The 21,037-nt window shown below is 49.2% G+C and overlaps 2 protein-coding genes across 2 annotated transcripts; one reads left to right on the top strand and one right to left on the bottom strand.

The window, feature by feature from the left end:
• Positions 1 to 671: 671 nt before the first annotated feature.
• On the top strand, positions 672 to 2,606 carry LOC126369444 (transmembrane protein 138-like). The gene is made up of 4 exons (XM_050013861.1): positions 672 to 1,219; positions 1,305 to 1,377; positions 2,063 to 2,234; positions 2,444 to 2,606. Exons 1-4 carry the CDS (start codon positions 1,092 to 1,094, stop codon positions 2,548 to 2,550), a joined length of 480 nt encoding a protein of 159 aa, XP_049869818.1. The 5' UTR covers positions 672 to 1,091; the 3' UTR covers positions 2,551 to 2,606.
• Positions 2,607 to 2,628: 22 nt separating this feature from the next.
• On the bottom strand, positions 2,629 to 17,223 carry LOC126369767 (E3 ubiquitin-protein ligase listerin). Its single transcript, XM_050014331.1, has 21 exons — positions 17,027 to 17,223; positions 16,057 to 16,236; positions 15,082 to 15,213; positions 14,819 to 14,953; positions 14,629 to 14,738; positions 14,187 to 14,553; positions 13,297 to 13,481; positions 12,248 to 13,205; positions 11,352 to 11,753; positions 10,784 to 10,992; positions 10,113 to 10,515; positions 9,633 to 9,875; positions 6,437 to 6,699; positions 6,107 to 6,290; positions 5,815 to 6,001; positions 4,448 to 4,560; positions 4,267 to 4,405; positions 3,938 to 4,094; positions 3,674 to 3,869; positions 2,904 to 3,617; positions 2,629 to 2,839 (listed from the first exon to the last, which is right to left on the bottom strand). The coding sequence occupies exons 1-21, from the start codon at positions 17,072 to 17,074 to the stop codon at positions 2,780 to 2,782; spliced, it is 5,385 nt and encodes a 1,794-aa protein (XP_049870288.1). The 5' UTR covers positions 17,075 to 17,223; the 3' UTR covers positions 2,629 to 2,779.
• Positions 17,224 to 21,037: the final 3,814 nt, after the last annotated feature.

Raw genomic sequence — 21,037 nt, 5'->3', positions numbered from 1 at the left:
CGCGCGTTGGAAAATAAATTGGAAAATTTTTGTTTCATTTAAAATTACGTCGTCGTAGAAAAAGTATTGTATGCAACGTTGTATAACTAGGTCAAAAAATGCTCGTGGCGTCTCTTATTGCGATGTTCGCCAAGGCTCACATCGCAACTCACGCCACTCGCATTTTTTGACCCTTCTTATACAACTGTTGCATAAAATACTATTTTCTACTCCTCTACTTTAATCTGGCATTTAAATAACCAAAAAGTCTAATATAAGTACATACATAATTAAACTCTTTGAAAAAGTGTATGCTCTATGGCCTATAAAAGCATTGTTTACAAAGTGTAACTGTACTATAATGTCGCCAAAAAAGCATTGTTGTTGTTTTTTTTTTTTTTTTGACCTGGAAACTGGCACCTTTACTTTGTTTGGTGCCATAGATATACTATAAAAAAAAAGTATACATTTGCCGCCATTTTCCCGCGCGTTGGAAAATAAATTGGAAAATTTTTGTTTCATTTAAAATTACGTCGTCGTAGAAAAAGTATTGTATGCAACGTTGTATAACTAGGTCAAAAAATGCTCGTGGCGTCTCTTATTGCGATGTTCGCCAAGGCTCACATCGCAACTCACGCCACTCGCATTTTTTGACCCTTCTTATACAACTGTTGCATAAAATACTATAATGCGATCATTATCACAAAACTGAAAAAAACATAATTAATTTTTGGTCCGCCATCAGATGGATGTAAAGACCATTGTTACCAGACAAATATATAGTTCCTAGTATTGACCTAGTCATGCGAACCCTGAACCGAACCCTTCAATGACGGATTCATGAACCCATGGAGGTTCGAACAAGGGGTTCGGATAAGAGTTGCAGTTGTGCGAAAACGCTTGGAAAACGCCCTTACAGCGCCTTACAGAGTATACCAGGCTCTCCTTAGTATCACTTTATCTATAGCGCTCAAATCTACTAGCAAAACGGAAAAAATCGATATCCATGGATGTGACGTCATTGCGAGTTTGTTTTGTGGTGGTTCCCGTGCGGCGAATTTAATTTAATTTGTTGAATTTTTGAATATAGTTTTAATCAGTGTTTGAATATAATGAAGCTTTCAACACCAAGATACACATTATGTTTATTTTTTCAGTTAGCATTCATGTTGTGTGATTTGATTTTCAACTGCGTCAGTTTATTCCCGAGAAGTAGAGATGCGTTACTGGTTTTGTTTATGTAAGAAGGAATATATACGACTTTATATACATTTTAGTGTATCATAAACTTCTATGATAAATATCACACTTATTGCTTTATTTAGTTTTCAGGACCTGTTCCTCGTGCTCTCCATCACATCATTACTCATGACGTTCTTCTCAACATATCTATTTCAAGTGAGTAGACGTTAAATTATTAAAGCACTTAGTGCATTCTTAAAACCTTATAATTAGTTAGCCAATCTAGAGACATTATATGTGTACGGTACACAGCAGTTCAGAAAATATCAGTATCTTAAATGTGCAATTTGGGACGTACCGGTTGGAGTGTACCTAAGGGGGCACTATGAGTTGGGACTTCGAAAAATTTTGATCGATTTTGTATGAACCATCGACTTAGCCGAATTTTCGAATGAAATTACTATGGAAGCTGGACTTGTAAAATTTTCAAAAGTTGATTCTACGTAGTGTCGCAAAAAGGGTCCGAGACTTAGAATAATTTTGGTTGTTTTTGTATAAGCAATTTTTTGATATTTTTGCGTTACGACGCACCGTTTTCGAGATATTTTAAAAAATGCGTTTTATGTCATTTTAAAATATATCTTTATTTTTTTCTATGGAGCTCCGCGAAACACGTCCACGCTCGGTGTCCGCCACGCGTAATTTTAAGTCCTAATTTTGTATGGGACCCTTTTTGCGACACGCCGACCCAAAATTTTTCTAAGTCCCAACTCATAGTGCCCCCTTAGGTACACTCCGACCGACGTACCTACTTATACCGTGATTAGGTTGCCTAAAAGTTCTCTTTCATCGTCGGTTTACCTACTAGTTAGAAGGGAGCTAGAAATGTGTTGTGGCGCAGGCGGGGCTGGTGGAGGTGCTGGCGCGCAAGTTCCGCGGCGCGGGCGCGGCGTGCGCGGCGTACGGCGCGGCCAGCGTGGCGCTGCACGCCTGCTGGCTGCTGCACGCGTGGCGAGAGCCGCGCGCGCTCGCGCGGCCCGCGCTCGTCTGCCTCTTCACGCTGCAGCGCTGCCGTGAGTGTACTCCCTACGCTTCGCAATGTCCTTCATGTACGTTCTTGGCACACATGAGGCGTGTGAGGCATATGCATCGCAATGGCTGGATCTGCCTCGACACACGTATTCATGTTTTCGACGTATGGGACGTTCATTGCGTAAAAAATACGATTCAAGGTGTAACTATGTTACCTACTGAACAAAGATATTTTTGAATTTATTTGCAGTGTCACCATGGTACTACTTCATGTACAAACGCGCGGCACTGCGCGTGAGCGACCCACGTTTCTACGAGGACATCGACTGGATCAACCGACAGCTGCAGCAGCACTGAACTCGACTTCCTCCATTGATTGGATTTCACAACTCGCCTAGTGTAACATTTATGTCGATAAAAATAAATAAAAGTATGTTCTATTTAAAATAATTTATTTCGTTGTTATTTCTAACAGTCGATAATGTTAATTTGAGAAAACAGATGGAAGGACGCTATTTACAAATTTCGACCGGGCGAGCGGACGTCATCATATCATCCGGACCGGGTTCCGCCGGCCCGCGCGTCGCTAGAAGGTGGCGCGGCACAGCGGGCAGTTGGACTTGTTGCTCGACGAGAACCACTTGCGCTGCAACACAACGGGGACGTGAGGCGGGCAGGCGGGGAGGGGCGCGGGGAGGAGCGGCACTCACCAGGCACAGGTTGTGGAACTTGTTGCGGCACTGGCGGCACGGCACGGAGGGCAGGCGGCCCGTGCCGGGCTGCAGGCGGCAGTAGCAGATGTAGCACTGCGGCGCCGCGTCCACGCGCGCCGTGACCGCGCGCTGCCACATCTTGAGCGCGTTGAGCACGGAGCCGTTCTGGTAGGCCAGGTACACGGCCAGCCAGTGCGTGGCGGGCGCGGCCGAGTGCCGCGTGGCCGGCGCCTCCACGCGCGGCGGCGTCAGCGGGTGGTCGGCGCCCAGCCACACGCGCAGCTCCACGCCGCTGTCCTCCACGCGGACCACGCACCACACCTCGCGCGTGGAGCGGTGCACGCCCACGTCCGCGTCCTCCAGCTCGGCGGCGCGCGCCAGCACGGCGCCCAGCTGCCGCTCCACCAGCTCGGGCGCCACGTACGCGGCCACCAGCCGCGACAGCGCTCGGGCCTCGCGGGGCTCCGCGGCGCCGCGCCACGCGCGTGCGCAGCCCGCCCACACGCCCGACACGCCCGTGAACAGCGCGCGGCACGCCAGCCACTGCAGCTGCAGCTCGCCCGCCGGCTCTGCGGGCAACGGAACGTTCAAGGCGAGCGCGGCGGCCGAGCGCGCCGGCGCGGCGCACACTGACCGTCGACGGAGAGCGGCGGCGCGGAGAGGAACATGTGGTGCAGCGGCGGCGGCTGCTGCGGCGCGGCCCGCGGCGGCTGGCGCAGCGCGGCGGGCAGCAGGCGCAGCGCGGCGGGCAGCAGGCGCAGCGCGGCCGGCAGCAGGCGCTGCGCCAGCCGCGCGCCGCGCGCCGCCGCCGCGTACTGCGCCGCCAGCTCGGCGCGCGCGCGCCGCACGCAGCCGTCGGCCGCGTCCCACAGCAGCAGCAGCCCCAGCGCCGCGCTGGCCTCGCGCGCGTCCAGCCGCGCGCCCGCCGGGGGCTCCTCCTCCGCCGCCTCGGGCTTGGCGCCTCTGCAACCGCACACGTGGTTAGCTCGGTGTCGGGCGTCGGGGAGCATCCTCTCGGAGCGACGCCTCACCCCTGGTGCGCGAGCGCAGCGTCGACTTGCTCCTGCAGCTGCAGCAGCGGCTCGTGGAAGTAGTGCAGCAGGAAGCGTGGTCGCGCCGCACTCTCCTCCTCTTCTTCGTCACCCTCGCCGACCGTCTCCGCCGGGGCCCAGGCGCGGAGCTTTTCGGCTGAAGGACAATCATTATTATAAATTCCGTTATGAAAACAATGACGATATTACTGTAAAGTAAGGAAACAAATTCAAAATCTGCGAGTTATCGAACGTTATTGGAAGCGAAAAGGGAGACATTCCATTTGTACTAATGTACTAATCAGTAAATGTAGCGGCGTGTGACGGACCGTCGTCCAGCACGAGCGGGTCGGCCAGCTGCCGCAGCGTGTGGTAGGCCAGGTACTTGTAGGCGTGGTGCGCCGGCGCCGCCAGCACGCGCGCCGCCGCCTGCGCCACGCCCGCCAGCGGGGGCGCCCCCGGCGCGGCCCCCGCCCCCGGCGCCGCCCCCGCCCCCGGCGCCGCCCCCGCCCCCGGCGCCGCCCCCGCCGCGTGCTCCCAGCGGACCACGCGCACCGCGCGACACAGCGACGACACCACGCGCGCCTCGCATGACGTCATCTCCGAGCTGTCTGCGTTATTCTCTGCGAATGTTATTATTTTGTGTAAACTTTAATCGGTCTAAGATCTAGATAGAAATCTCAAAAATAATAGAATACGATGCAAAATTATTTGTTACAGACCAATAACACCTCTAAAACAGTCGATTATCACCCCTGTGTACAAGGATGATATAAGTAATTACAGACCGATTTCGGTGCTGCCATCTCTATCAAAAATACTGCAAAAGCTACTTAATAAAAGACTATTCAGTTACTTAACTAAATTTGATATTCTATCATCTACTCAATTTGGCTTTAGACAAGGAAGATCGACTATTGCTCAAAACGCTATTGCTGAGTTAAACTCTTTTGTGACTAAACAACTTGATGAAAGTAAAAAGTGCCTGTCGGTCTTTCTTGATCTGAAGAAAGCTTTTGATACCGTCTCCGTCCCTATCCTTGTACACAAGTTAGAAAGGATTGGTATACGTGGTACGCCCCTTGGAATCTTCAGAAGCTTGTGCCTTATACACCATTCTCATTTAGATAACACACACACACACTCACACACATACTCTCACACACACACACACGCACTATACTGTGCAATGCACATGGCACCTACTGATCAATCTCACTCATTAGAATAGTTTTTCGTCTTATCCAATGTTACAATAATATGTTACCTAGCGTTATACTCGGCACACCCAGTAGTCGATTCCTGGTATGTCCTAGTAATATGTACTGATCCCAAGATTTATACATCGTAGGGCTAGATGTGCTGATATATATTCTATCTGCGTGCCGTAGTACTTGTCTTCTTTTTAAATTTACCACGCTGTTTTCTTTACATACAATTTATTTCTAATAATGGAAGAGCGGGGCCTCCAAACACAGGCTATGTCGCTTAAATGGAGACCCCAATCCACCAGTAGAAAATAAACATTACAAAAAAGGTTATTATAAAGTGATTATTTAGAAGATATGAATGCATGGTATTAACTATCTGAGAACTGATATTAAGCAGCTAAATTACTCAATTGTATACCAATATTTTATGTTTATTTTTATTTTTTTAAAGAACGTCTAGGGCCCTGTGACGAGGTTTTTCTTGCAGCTTCTTTCCCCCGGCTAAGTTGTGAGAAGCTGCAGTAGTTTTAGGCGGATGAGACGTTCGTTATGTAAAAATTGGCGATTCAAAGTGTAACTATGTTACCTACTGAATAAAGATATTTTTGAATTTGACTTCATTCGACAATCGGAACAGCCAGAAAGTGAGCCTGTAGCGCCGCTTACCGAGCACGTGCAGCAGCGCGGCGTAGAGGTGCGCGGCCACGGGCGCGCGGAACACGTGCCGCCACTCGGCGGGCAGCGCCGCCACGTGCGGCGCCGGCCGGCGCTGCGCGGCCTGCGCCGGCAGCGCCTCCACGAACTGCGCCACGGCCTCCAGCAGCTGCACCGCCGCCACCCACACCGTCGCCACCTGCACGCGGCATGAAACACTTCAACAAACCTAATGGCGAACACGATATTGCTCCCCTTCAAATTCCATTCGTATTCACTCAAGCCACGAAGGCGAAACGTGTACCTTAGCGCACCCCCACGAATGCCTGGACGCATGTAGCGAGCCCAGCAGCGAGGCGAGCGAGATGGTGGCGAAGTCCCAGTGGCTCGGGGCCAAGTCCCAGCCGCGCGCCGCTATGGTGCCGGCGCACAGGCGCAGCGCCGCCGCCGCCCACGTCACGCGGTTCCATGGAGCCGATGATATGTCCCTGCAACGCAACACACCCCTTGTCCTGATTTTTTTACCACTCTCAAAAGTAAGGCTACACCTGTCGACAACTGAAAGAGTTCTCTCGCCCGGTGCTAGCTGTTACGTGTGAACTACGTTGAATCTGCGGTTACGTGATGTACAAACGTGTCATAGAGCATGTTGTCGGGGTGCCTGTAGTGCGCGTCGACGAGGGCGTCGAGCGCAGCCAGCGCGTCGCGCCCGCCCAACCCGGGCTCCGGCCCGCCCAGCTCGGTCGCCGGCCCGCCCAGCCCGGGCGCCAGCCCGCCCAGCCCGGGCGCCGGCCCGCCCAGCCCGCCCGGCGGCAGCACGGCCAGCAGGGCTCGCAGCGCACACAGCTGCAGCGCACGCAGCCTGCTCTCTTCGTCCCCTTGAGTATGTGCTTCCGCCTGACGTAAATACGTGCACACTTTAAATTACATTGTGTTTAATAATAACAATAAAACAAGGTCCGATGTTCAGTTATTACTCGAATAGAAAAAAAATGGTATCGAAAGTGGAAACGGAAATAATAATGACGTATTGGGGATAGTAATCGTAACTTTCGTTATGCGCAAAGATCATTACTATAGAAAACAAATGGCTAACCTGGGGGCATGGCAGTGCCCGCGCTGAGACGATCAAAGCGAAGCGCATGGGCAGGGCACTACCTACCTTTTCTCGAAATGTTACATCGATTTTTTTGAATCCTCATAACTCTTATGGTACAAAAAAACGGGCAAGCTCCAAGTTTTGCCTAACCTGTAAAGTTTGTGAACTTAGGGTTTGTATTGTAGGTGACTTGTTATACACTTCTCATCAAAAAAATCGAAACACCTTGCAAGTTTACGTTTTGTCAGGATTATCAGAAAAATGTGTACATTTAGGAATAAATGTTAAATGTCGTTTAATAGTGAGTAATATGAGCTTATCAAATCTTAATGTTAATGTTCTAAATTTAAATGAATTTTTCATAGGTTTCGTATTTTGTTAAATGAGTCATTTTTATTCCGTATGGAGTATAAAGGAAATGGATAAAACAACATACGTAAATGAAAAAAAAAAGCTAAAAAACGTTTATTTAATAACTTGTATTCCTTCCCCGAGCTCTAATTACTGCTTCCATACGGTTCTTCATCGATCGGATGAGAGTCACGATCACATGCTGTGGTATATTGTCCCATTCCTCTTGGATTGCATCTTGCAGCTGGCTAAGTGTTTCTGGGGCAGGATCTCTTGCTCGAATTCGTCTCTTTAATTCATCCCACAGATGTTCAATGGGATTCATGTCCGGGCTTCTTGCTGGCCATTCCATAATAGAGATATCGACTTCGTTAAGATAATCTCGTACGACGCCCGCGGTGTGAGCCCTAGCATTGTCGTGCATGAATATGAAGCCGTTGCCAATAAAATGTGCATAGGGCATCACATGAGGCTCGAGACACTCTTCGACGTACCGATGACAGTTTAGTGCAGGCAGACGTGGCCCAGACACGAAAGCAAGCGCTGTCTTACCGTCGGCGCTGATTCCTCCCCAAACCGTCCACGAACCGCCACCATAGCTGACCTTTTCTTCAATGCAGCATTGTGCATAGCGTTCTCCGTCTCTTCTGTAGACCTTGTTCCTTCCGTCGTTACCATACAGCATAATTTTACACTCATCAGAAAAGAGAACTTTGCTCCTCTGTAGGTATGACCAATTTAGGTGCTCACGTGCAAAGTTAAGGCGCGCTCTTCGATGGTCTGCAGTTAATTTCGGCCCATTTGCTGGCTTATGCGGTACCAGTCCACGATCCTTCAACCTTCTTTTAATTGTAGAGTCACTTACAGCCACCCTTCGTACAACACGAAGCCGCTGCTGCAGTTGAAAAGCGTTAAGGCGTCGATTTCTTAAAGAAGTTGTTACAATAAATCGATCATCTCGCTCAGAAGTGACCCGATTCCTGCCAGATCCTGAACGGCTCGTGAACAAACCAGTCTCCCGATAACGTTTATAGACTCTATGAACAGATGACAGGCTTAGATGCAGTCTTGCAGCCACAACACGCTGACTAAGGCCAGAATCCAGCAATGCCACAACTTGGGCGGCTTCTGTGGGCGAAGTATCCATACGTTTTAGAAAAAAAAACCTTTTTTAGACGTCCCAAAGTCACAGTATTGAAATAAAAAACAAAAAGTTTAAGGATAGGCGCCAATTTTTAGTTTTTAAACGCTAAATGTACTCCAACCCTAAACACACATTTGTCTCAAAACAGTGATTCATTTCGTTTATAAGATAAACAAATGAAATTCTAATTTTGAATTTAGAATTTTCGCTTATTACTGTAATGGCCAAACTGCCAGCTATACATTTATGTATTTTTTTTCATCGTATGAATTCTTTTTCGTGTTAAATTCGGACAGAAACAATGAAAACGGAAGTGTTTCGATTTTTTTGATGAGAAGTGTATTTTACATTAAATATACCGGGTGTTAGTGACATCGTAACGAAAATAAAAATGGAACGTCTTAGTACCATCACGGTTTTGGATTTATAGCTATGTTTTATTGCACTTGCTAGCTTGACGGAGAGCGAAATTTGGCGAGAGTTAACGACAAGGTCTTTCGCTTTGATTTAAACGCCAAAAAAAAGTACCGAAATAGTACTCACCCACTGCAAAATACCGAAATTAGTACTTCAACGGTTCCAAAGTTATAAAGGCAGCTCTTTGATCCCGCTGGCTTGACGTTTTGAAAATACCTATTATCTCGGGAACGCTTGCATACTTCAGTTTGTAACTAATGTCAATAAACTCGTATGAAATAGTACTCCCTACCATCATAATTCGGACCTGATTCTCTTTGTAGAAATATGTCACCGCACCTGGCGCGCGGGCGCATTGCTCGGTGTCGAGTTTTACCGACCCGACGCAGATCCTGTGTCACCCGACGCCTCGCATGCTACCTATGCGACTTGCGCGATCTGCTATATGTTATTTGTACTCGCTGTAAACTCGCTAACTTGCTCTGCCGCTTTGAACTGTCCTATCTTGTACTTTCGTTTCTGTGACTCTTATACTGTCTCCTTCTTTAATGTGGTGTGGATTAAAGTGACGTTATACAGTGTGTAAACCGGACTTTATATTTGCTACCTTTCAATTATTATTGAAGTCTATCACCGATACTACGGACACCGAATATACGGATACCCCACTAAATATAGCCAGCCCGTGTAAAGTTAGAACATCGGTTCTACATGAGATCTAATAACTTTTTAACATTGCGATCGATTATGATCTCGTCTTGGCACATTTACTTTTTACATTAAAATGTTTCGTTGGGATCTACACATTCAAGAACAAACCTGAACCGCGTGGAAGAACCCGTCGCCCGTGAGCGCGTGGTCGGGGGCGGCGTCCCCGGGCAGCCCCCCGGCGCAGCGGGCGAAGTGGGCGCGGGCGTAGGCCCAGTAGTGGCCGGCGCCGGCCGCCGCCGCCAGCGCCGCGGCCACGGCGCGGGTCTCCGCGCCCGGCAGCTGCGGCACCATGTCGCCCAGCAGCGCGCCCACCTGGCGCTCCGTCGCCGCGATGTCCTCGTAATGGGCCCACTGGGGGGGACGCAACGAGATCACGCGTTACTCTACGTTTTGGATTCCTTTCGAGGGCAACGGAAGCGAGAGAGGGGCGACAAAAATAGCGACGTAGTTTCCAAAAAAACCCCAACGATCTATAAAATAAAATCGCCAACGACACGGAAACTTTACAACGCCGGGAGCCCCAGAAAATGTTCAGATACGACCGGATCGAATCGGTGCCTCCTCTAAAGCGACGGGCAGGACACTCACGAAAGCGTAGCCGTCCTTGAGCGAGCACAGGAGGGCGTAGTCGTGCAGCAGGTCCAGCAGCTGCGGCCGCACGGGCGCGGCGGCCAGCAGCGCGGCGCCGGCCGCGTGCGCGCGCGCCAGCCCGCGCAGCAGCACGCCGCGCGCCGCCAGCGTGCGCAGCAGTGGCCGCAGCTGCGCCGCCCGCGGGGGCGCGCCCGCCTCCAAGCCCGCCGGGCACACGAGGCGGCCGCTCACCACGTCGTGCAGCAGCGCCAGCGGCAGCGCGGCGGCGCGCGCCTCCCCGGCCGCGGGCAGCGCGCGCCGCAGCAGCGCCGCCGCCTCCTGCGCCGGCCCCTGCGGGTCCACCATGTACGCGCACAGGCTCGTCGCGTGCTCCACGCGGGACAGATCGAGCTCTTCCGAACTGGATTACGAAAGTTGCTTCATTATTTATTAATTCCATATAAAACTATGTATAGTGTAAATTATAGTGCCGAACCGGGAGAGTGAATAAACCAGAACGCGTTCCGCTTCCGTCTTCTTGGGTGAAGCTAGAGGTCGATTGTATCCTCTCTGAGGCGCGTTCGCCTTCCCCGATGTGACGAGCAGCCCCGTCTATATCTCAGTCGGGATTAGCGATCACACGGGTGAGTCGTAGGTTATATAATAGTAATAATACGATGTAAGTTGACCTCTGCTGCAAGTATTGTTCCCTCAGGCGCAGCATCTCGTCGACGAGGCGGTCCCGCAGCGGCGGCGCCAGCGCCAGCAGCCCGTCCTGCCAGGCGCCGCGCGCCTCCGTCAGCGTCTCCGGGGACACCTCCCACGACTGCCGGGCGAACGACGTCGACCGAATATACGGATAAACCGGGGAGATGAAAAATACATTAAAAATACTAATCTGGAAATGGAAGCTTTAAAATAATCAAAAAACAATCATTTTTAAAATATTACTTCATATAAATTCAACATAACACACTGCAAATAACCTAATTCAAAACGATGGTGTTGTTATTTTTATTAATAATGATTTTATCTTTCACGTTTGAGGAAATTGAGTTATTGGGTGCGAATTGTCTCAATGACTTAACGATATTCCATGCAGGATATTTTATTTTCGTCTGCCATACGCAATAGCCGATTGTCGTAATTTCTGTGCATACTTTTGTAACTCGTATTCTATTACAAGTCTATGGTTTTAAATTGTCATTAAAATTATAAAAGTAAAAAAATAAATAAATAAGTGTACGTTTGAGTGACCTGTCGGTTGAGCGTGAGCTCGTAGAGCGCAAGCAGCAGTTCCCGGTACCCGTCGGGCGGGGCGGCGGCCGCCAGCGAGGCGGCGAGCTGCGCCGCCAGCGCGGCCGTGCGCGGCTGCGGGTCCGCCGCCAGCTGCTGCGCCAGCGCGGCCAGCACGGCGGCGGCGGCCGCGGCGTCCAGCAGCGGGCCGGCGGCCGGCGCGGCCGGGCCGGGCGGCGGCGGCGCGGCCAGGCAGCCCAGCAGCGCGGCGCGCGCCGCGGCGCAGCCGGCCGCGCGGCCCACGCAGCGCTGCAGCGCGCGGGCGGCCGCCGCGCCGCGCAGCCAGCGCCGCGCCGCCGCCCACGTGCACGCCGGGTGCGCGGCGCTGGCGCACACCGCCCACTCGCACACGGCGTCCCCGCCCTGCACACACACACGCTCCACTCACTCGCTGCGCACCGACGGTTCCGTCCGAACTGGCGCAAATCGACAAAGATTAAATATTATTGCCTCCGTACGTTGGCATAGGTCTCGATTAGTTTTCCGACTGCAAATAAATATTTAGACGGAACCGCTAGGATTTTTAGATTTTTTCCTTTACCTGTGCTAAGAATTTTGGTTCCCCTGCTTAATTTAGTATAGCATAGCGTAAGCATCGGGAACAGTAGACGTAAGGATCAGACGTTAATAAGATCAGGTGTTAGGCAGATGTCAGGACTCGATACGGTCTCCACGCGTTCCTGAGAGAGAAAGGTTCTCGAGAGACAGATGGGACGGTCAACAGAGTGAGGGTTTCATTTTTCTTTTTTGGCATCGAAACCCTAAAAAAACATACAAGAGAAATTTCTTGGAGAGCGAGAGGCGATCCCGCGTCCCCCCGTGTGGGAAAGAAAAACATTGTTAAAATTATAACTTGCCTGTTCAAAAGTGTCGTAGATCCCGTCCCGCTCGTCCTCGGTGAGATGCCGCATGAGCTGGAAGGCGAGGTCGAGCACGGGCGAGGCGCGCGTGGCGGGCGCCCGCAGCCACGGCAGCAGCACGACGTGGTACAGCGCGTCCGGCCGCGCCGCGCCCAGCGCCGCGCCCACCGCCGCCAGCAGCGCGCGCGACGCGAACTGCTCCAGCAGCGGCGGCAGCGCGCGGCCCGCCGCGGCCGCGGCCGCGTGCTGCGCCGCCAGCCGCACGGCCCGCGCCGCCACGCGCTCCGCGCACTCCTGCAGGCTGAGCGCGTAGCGCGCCGCCGCCGCCGCCTCCTCCGCCGCCGTCGGCGGGGCGTCGCCCGTCTCCGGGGGCGAGGACGCCTCGCGAGGCGGGGCCGAGTCGCCGGGGGTCGACGATTCACTTCGCGGATCCTCCTCCGTCTCCGGCTCGTCCTCGAACCTGATCGTCGGCCGCGGCTTCGGGGGCTGGAAGACGACACGAGGAACGCTACGTCGCTTCGTCCGAAAACTATTTATGACACAACTACCGGGAGGCGAGAGTACCTGCGCGTCCGACGTCTTCAACGTCCGAAGGAAGAGCGCGTGCGTGTCGAGAAGGGAAGCGAAGGCGTCGGCGTCGAAGGGCTCGGCGGCATCGAGGTCGTCGAGCTGCTGCAGCATGACGTCGGCGAGGTTCCGCCAGGCGGCGGCCTGCAGCGGGCCGGGCCAGCCGCGCAGCAGCGCGCCCATGTGCGCGCCCGCCAGCCGCGCGCACGGGCCGCGCGCCGCGCCCCGCGCGCCCAGCGCCGCGCGCGCCCACGCCCGCAGCGCGCCCGCCGCCGCGCCCGCGCCCGCCGCGCCCGCGCCCTGCGACACGTGGCGCACGCACTCCGCCACGCCCGCGATCCACGCCTCGCGCTCGCTCTTGCAGTTCACGACGCTCTTCTTCTCGAACCTGCCGACGGCGTGTCACTTTATATTCGGGTGCCTTCGAAACATCGTATCGGGAGACGCGCGGGACGAGGCCCGGGACGGTGGCTACGCACCCGACGAAGCAGGCGTTGAAGAAGGCGGTGTAGAACTCCTCCGTGAGCAGCGCCGGCGGCAGCAGCGCCAGCAGCGGCAGCAGCGTCTCGACCAGCCGCCGCGCGTCGCCCCACCCGCCGCTCTCCAACGTCTCTATTATCTTCTTCGTTAGGGCGTCCTTTTTCTCGAGCCGCTCGTACCAATCCTGAGTGATAGATTTTCGACTATAGTGGGAGAGTATCGTCGAATACGATGCCTCAAAACTACAGGGTCGTCGACTGGACTACTCTGTCATTCCGTGCACTCCTCAGTCCTCTCTCCGACTGATTCCGAGCGGAAAACGCTCGGAAACCCTACTCCAATACTTCCCAGACGGTGACGTACTAGACTAGAACGTCTAAGTTAATATGCGTTAAAATATGTTACAAACTCTCATTCTATTCTTCGACATTACATGAGTGTTTGATTTTCTTCTTATCGTGTGGGTTGTGAGTTGAATTACCAACCTCATCAACATTGGTGTCAGTATAATTATTGAGCCGCCAAAGGCCCCTGACGTGACTCAAGTAACGACTACCTACTTACATCAGTAAGCAGTAACCGGAACCAACGGCTTAACGTGCCTTCCGAAGCACGGATCATCTTACTTTTCGGACAATCAGGTGATCAGCCATGTCCTGACCAAACTTAGGATTACAAAGTGATTTCTGGGTCCCCACCGAGATTCGAACCCAGGACCTCCAGGCTGACGAATAGAATGAGGGTTTATGGCACATTTTGAGGCATATTAGCCTAGAAATCCTACTCCAGTTAATCTCGGCCGGCGGGGACGTATCGAACTAGCATTTCTAATTACGTCGCCGGCCATTTTTGTATTATTTTATAGATATTAAGAGCGATTTGGACGTACGGGGTCGGCGTGCAGCGCCTGCAGCAGCGCCCGCCAGTGGCGCGCGGCGGCGGCGCCGGCGGCGGGCGACTCTCGCGCGCCCAGCAGCAGCCGCAGCAGGCGCGCGCCCGCCGCGCCCGCCCAGCCCGGCCACGCGGCGCCGGCGCGCGCCGCCAGCGCCGCAGCGGTGCCGTACCAGGCCGCGCGCACGGCCGCGGCGCCGTGCGCGCCCCGCGCCCAGAAGGCGGGCGCGCCCAGCAGCGGCTGCAGGCGCGCCCACAGCCACGCGTCGTGCGCGCGCGCCAGGCGGCCGCACACGTAGCGCAGCCCCTGCAGGCTGGCCGCCGCCACGCGCTCCGCCGCCGCCGCGCGCTCCTCCCCCTCCGCCCTGCGCACGCGTGAGTGTTCACGCTCATTCCGAACAGAAACAGAGTAACGGGCGCATGAAAAAAATCGATCTCACTTTTTGCCGATGGCCGCGTTCGGGTCGAGCAGGTTGTCGATTAGATGCGTCAGGATCTCCTCCTTGCAGAACGAGATGGCGTCCGGCAACTTGTTTTCGGGAAACGTCCTCTGTGGAGACGTTAAATCGTATTAGTCTCGATTGGAACTTGACCCCGATCGTGTACCTCCCCCGCCGCCAGAGTACGTACGTGTAGCGAAGCCTGCGCGCGCGCCATGGCGGGCGCGTGGTCGTCGTACTGCGCCGTGAGCCACACGGGCAGCAGCGCCCGCAGCTGCGGCGCCAGGCGCCGCCCGCTGGCGCTGCACACGGCGCCGTGGCACGCCTGCGAAGAAATAACCAAATATTTTCGGAAAAAAATTGTCGGTTTTTTTGACTACAGTTGCGAAATCCAAAATATCAAATATTATTTTGTCACATCTCTATCTGAACGCAACAGAGACACGTGCGTACCTGCGTCAGCTCGCGCACCTTCCTATCGGACTCGACGGCGAGGGCGCGGTAGGCGTGCGTCCAGCAGGGCAACGCCGCCACCACGTCGTCCGCCTTGCTGTTCTGCACTAGCTCCGTCAGCTCCTGTAGCGCCTGCGACGGACACCAATCACTACATTCACTGCCATACTACAATCTTGCCTTTGATGGGCCCTGTACCAATATTTGTTGGAGGGTCCAAATTACCAATTCAATTACAATATTTAAATAAAAAAATGTCTAGGGCCCTGTACAGAGTCTTTGCTAGCAGCTTCTTTCCAATATATATTGTGAGAACCTGCAGTAGTTTTAGATGGATGATGCATTTGTTACGATAAAGTGTAACTGTGTTACCTACTGAATGAAGTCACCGACGAACTGGCAAGGGGAGGATCGGACACCAGGGTATATGGACACGAACCAATCCTGCCCATACCTTTCTGACAGTCGAAGAATATCATAGCTATGATATCCAAGAGCTTTACTCGTCAACTGCTTCACTTAAACCGTAATGAATACCTTTAAATGGCTTTGTTTTAATTGAATTTGTAAGCATTCATTGTATAGTTATAGTTGTTGGTACTCCGAAAAAAGAAAATAAATAAATAAAATGACCTCCAAATGGTAGTGGGGAGCATTACAGGTCACTGCCCACTCAATAAACATTTTGTAGAGGCTGTCTGGATGCAGAAGAAACTGCCCCCATGTAATCCTGGAATGCACGGGAGTGTCAGCACAATAATCAAAATGGTAGAAATCCTCAGAGCAATGGGGTCGCTCCATGAAGCCTGTGAAAACCCCTGGAAGCTTCTGAGCTTCTGGAAGGAGTTAGGTTGGCTTACGTAGTCAACAATAGCACGCATAATGGGCCATCTTAGAGTCTAAATGCAGAAAAACAGAGTCCACTAAGATATTTTTTGAATTTGAAATAGTCTTATTTGATTGTGGTATATTTACCTTAGCTTTCGTTACTGGATCCTTCTTGTTGAGCTTCTTGAAGCATAGTGCAAAGTCAGTGGACAGCATGGCATCTTGCACAGCGACTGCTAGTGATGGGAACAGAGTGGTGCCGCCCAGCCCCATTCCTGTGCCAGCTAGCCCACACAGCTGCTCTGCACTGCGACCACTGCTCGATGGCTATACATAATCAAAGAATCATTCAATCCATGTAAAATAAAATAACAATCAACTACTAACAAATACACTGTACAGCTGTAGTACAGGCTAGTTTATTAACTAGGTATACTTACTATCACGATGCTGTAAACATTCTTTTAACAATATTCTGATTAATGTCTAAATCATTTGATTGTATATAAGGTTTGTAATAGAATATTTTATTTATTTAATCCACCACCGCCAACCCGCAATGGAACAGCTTGGTGCAGTATGCTCCATTACCCCCCCCCCCCCCCCCAGTTGATTGATAGGAGGCCTGGTACCTGTGTATGTTTTATTTAATCTTCTTCTTCTGGCATCAGGGTTATTATTAAGCCGCACAAGGCCTCTGCCATGGTCGACTCCTTACTCATGTAATGACTCCTTACTTACATCAGTAAGTAGTAACTGGGACCAATGGCATAACTTTCCGAAGTATGGATCATCTTACTTTCGGACAATCAGGTGATCAGCTTGTAATGTTCTCCCCAAAGTAATTTTTGTGATATTTCCCCACCGGGATACGAACCCAAGACCTCCGCATTGTGAACCTAATGCTCAACCACTGGACCACAGAGGCCAATTTATTTCATCAATCACATTTTTAACATTAACTGAAATTTCATGATTGTGTAAATGCCGATATTCTTGCATAAGTAGGTAGGTAGCATCTATTATGGACTATTATAATGGACTAAATAGTAGGTAATGCATAATATTCATTGCAGGGATTATTGGCATTGATTTAATTCCAAAACAGATGTCTTACCCGAACATTGTTCTTCGTCCTTTGCGCCTGTTTACTTTTTCCACCCATTTTGTAGCCTTATCCACTATTAACCAAAGAAAAGTTTAAGAAATCAACATATTCACACTTAATAATCGTGTAGGAATTAAAAATGTTTTGAATTGGTTACAAAATGCGTTCGACGGACAAATGACAGATCAAAATCATCAAAGTAGGGATGGGCGTCTATTCAATCCGGTTCAATCTCTGAGTCAAAAATATCTAAACCTGTTATACATTATACAATATTTATTATGTATGAACTTACGAAACGATAATATGCGATAAATAAATCAATCAATCAATAATACTTTATTGCACAAGAACATATATAAAGGACATAAACATACGAATAAAACATAAGCACAATCGGCGGCCTTATTGCTAAACAGCAATTTCTGCCAGGCAACCAATAAATCAATTCTGTTCTAGGCTACGTTTCCCAAAAATAAACATAGGTGGCGTTGTATAGATATAACGCGATAATTGCCTACTTTCTCAATGCTCGGGTACATAATTATTCAAAAATATAATGTAATATATCAAAATAATTGTTGCTTGATATTAGGATCAGATGTGTATAGAATTATGGAGCTACCTATATTGCTTCTCTTTATTGTGATCAGTACAGTAGTATGTGGAAGATATGTTGTTCCTGGGTGTGATAACAAGGGTCATTATTATTTTCGAAAGAGAGTCTACTCAAAAATTTTATCTTTTACGTCTAACAGACAACACTACAAACAAAATGTCATTGTAATGTCAAATACGCACGCAACGTCATAATAAAAATGACAGCCGCTGGCAAACTGAGTTTTCTTTGTTTCGTAAATGACGTTATGTGTAAAATAGAAGAGTTACAAGTGATATGGATATTTCCTCGCTATTTCCTCCGATAGTATTAAATTTAATGTCTGTGGGATATTTATATAGATAAAAATCTCCGTATACACATTCATTTCTTTATCTTATTTTATTATTTTTTTCCTAAGATTTTAATGAGAACAAATTATACTTGTATATGGACAAATAATTGTATATTATTTAAAATGGTTATAAGTAAGTTAGAACATAATTATTACAGGCTTTGATTTGTAAAAGTTTTAATTTATGATACTTGGTCTTTAATAATACCTATATTGGCAATAAACGAAAATAATGGTGGTTTAAGTCTTTGTTATGGTTACTATCACGGCTGATTTACTTTCATACGAAGTTTTCAGGGGCAATGTCAACCGCGCCCCTTGCGCACCCAACTTCAACCCCCCCGATCCTTCATTTTATGACGATGACAGATGAATGACGTTGCCGTTTCTTTTTTACAACGCATTTGGGTGTCGTTCGGTGCGCACATTTTGTTTCCTCGTTGGTGAAGTTTTCGTTATATTTTCCTGCGCTATTTCGTTATAAGTGCGTCGAGTCAAGCCCTGCTCCTCCGTCTTTGCGTCGAAATTATACAATGACCAAATATACAAAAGCTTTATTGTGTTTTCGAATAAAAAAGAGGCTCTAGCCTTATTAACCTTTTGACTCTTTTTATTCGTGATGATTTTGTGTGTATCACGTACCTATGAGATTTGCTATAATACAAATGGTGCAATCATCATCATCAGCCGTACGACGCCCACTGCCTCCCCAAGGATCTCCACGACGATCAAATATCTAACAAAACACTTTACAGCTACGAAAAGTTATCTTGTTCTAACTTACTTATAACCATTTTAAATAATATACAATTATTTGTCCATATACAAGTATTTGTTCTCATTAAAATCTTAGGAAATAAAATGGTGCAATATTATAGACTTATACAGATTTATTGAAAGTTGAGTTGGGCGACTATGAGCAATACAAGAAAAGGAATTTATAAAATTGTAAAATGTCATAAATATATATTTTTTTAATAATTCAAATATTTAACAAAACACTTTACAGCTACGAAAAGTTATCTTGCTCTTTAAAGCGGACCAACCGGGTCAAATTGGCAGAATTAACATATGCCTTGCTCAAAGTTTACCCAAAAACTATTAAACGCCAATTTCAATTTCACCCCGTCTATCCCTACAAAACAAACAAAAGGAAGTCGATCGTATGGTACCTACGTACTTACGTATCTTCGTATTAGTCTGTAGTTAGTTAGTTACCAAAGACTTTTGGTTTGGTATATAGTTATAGTTACTACTTTGCAATTTGCAACAACCCGCGGAAGTCAGTGTTGCTCTATGCAAGTACCACATTAAGTTTATGTATTAAGTTTTTTAACTTAGTTTATATTTTTAGTGTTAACTTCTGGATTCGTTTTCAAGACACTTAACGGGATTACAGAAGAGCATGAAATATCGAATTGTTTTATGTTAGGTAAGGACCTACATACCTACTTATTTTTTTTTGTCCAGCTTTTTTTAAAGGTTAGGTCATCATCATCATCAGCCGTATGACGCCCACTGCTGGGCATAGGCCTCCCCCAAGGATCTCCACGACGATCGGTCCTGCGCTGCCCGCATCCAGCGGCTTCCCGCGACCTTCACCAGATCGTCGGTCCACCTTGTAGCGGGCCTACCCACTGAGCGTCGTCCGACACGTGGTCGCCATTCCAGAACCTTTCCGCCCCATCGGCCATCGGTTCTCCTCGCTATGTGTCCTGCCCACTGCCACTTCAACTTTGCAATTCTTCGAGCTATGTCGGTGACTTTAGTTCTCCTGCGGATCTCCTCATTTCTGATTCGATCGAGCAGGGAAATACCGAGCATAGCTCTCTCCATTGCCCGCTGAGCGACACCGAGCCTCCTCACGAGACCCATAGTAAGCGGCCACGTCTCACTGCCGTAGGTCATCACTGGCAACACGCACTGGTCAAAGACTTTCGTCTTGAGACACTGAGGTATTTTGGACGAGAAGATATTCCGCAGCTTCCCGAACGCTGCCCATCCGAGTTGGATCCGACGAGAGATCTCTTTCTCGAAGTTGGACTTACCTAACTGGATTATTTGTCCTAGGTAAATATACTGGTCTACAACTTCGAGTGTAACGTTCCCAACCTGAAAGGTTAGGTACTTATTACAAAAAACCTTACTTTAGTTGACTTAATAATGTTGTCGTTTTTTCTTTATTAGTCCACAGGTAGGTACCAGTAAAACTAATCAGTATTACTTAATAGCTTTACCTATAATTGGCTTTTTGTGTTTACCATAAGATGCTACTAAATTAATTTTGATTGTTGTTACTCCGAACATTAAATAAATAAACTAGCAGCTATTTTTGGTCAAACGGTTGAATCTACTCGTTTGGTAGGTATATAAACTAATTTGTAGCCATTTTACTGTCGAAATGTGCAACCTAAAACTTACCTACTTATCGTACGAAGAGACGCACAAGGGTCACTATCGCTCTTGAGGTGCTTTATGCAGGTGGGTAGTCTATCTACCTTCTATTATGTTCTTCTGCTTATTAGCTTTTGCCCGTGAATCCGCGCTTGCGTACAGTAAGGTAACTTTCAGACCTTCGCGTGTTGAGGCGGAGCTGGGAAATCTCAACATCGCGAGAGCCTACGGTCTTCTTTTAGTAGACATTACCTGCTAACAAGGTGATACCAACTCTTTATATGAGTGGCTCGACATCGCGTCTGGCAGTTCAAAACACAATTAAAATGACGTTATATACCTACCTAACTAGGTAGGTAGGTTTTTTATCGAATAAAATTAATGCATTTTTGATCCATTTTTACTGGATAATATTTTTGATAACTTACCAGCCTCTTTTATGTGATTAAAAACCCATAATTATATCTTTTTTATTTTGTACTAAGCTGTAACGCGTGTAAACAGACGAGAGATGTGTCTTTTACGCACTAAGCGATGTACCTACTGATGTATATCTGTCCTGCTGACGTTCTAATCACGTTACGTTTGTAGTACTGTATGTACCTATCGACAGCATAGAATAAGATAAAACTATTTAAACTCAAAGTAAGTAGAGACAGCGTTAACGGACAGA

The sequence above is a fragment of the Pectinophora gossypiella genome, chromosome 9 (genome assembly GCF_024362695.1).
Source record: "Pectinophora gossypiella chromosome 9, ilPecGoss1.1, whole genome shotgun sequence".
Classification (NCBI taxonomy): domain Eukaryota; kingdom Metazoa; phylum Arthropoda; class Insecta; order Lepidoptera; family Gelechiidae; genus Pectinophora; species Pectinophora gossypiella.
This window is presented reverse-complemented; position numbering and strand designations above follow the sequence as displayed.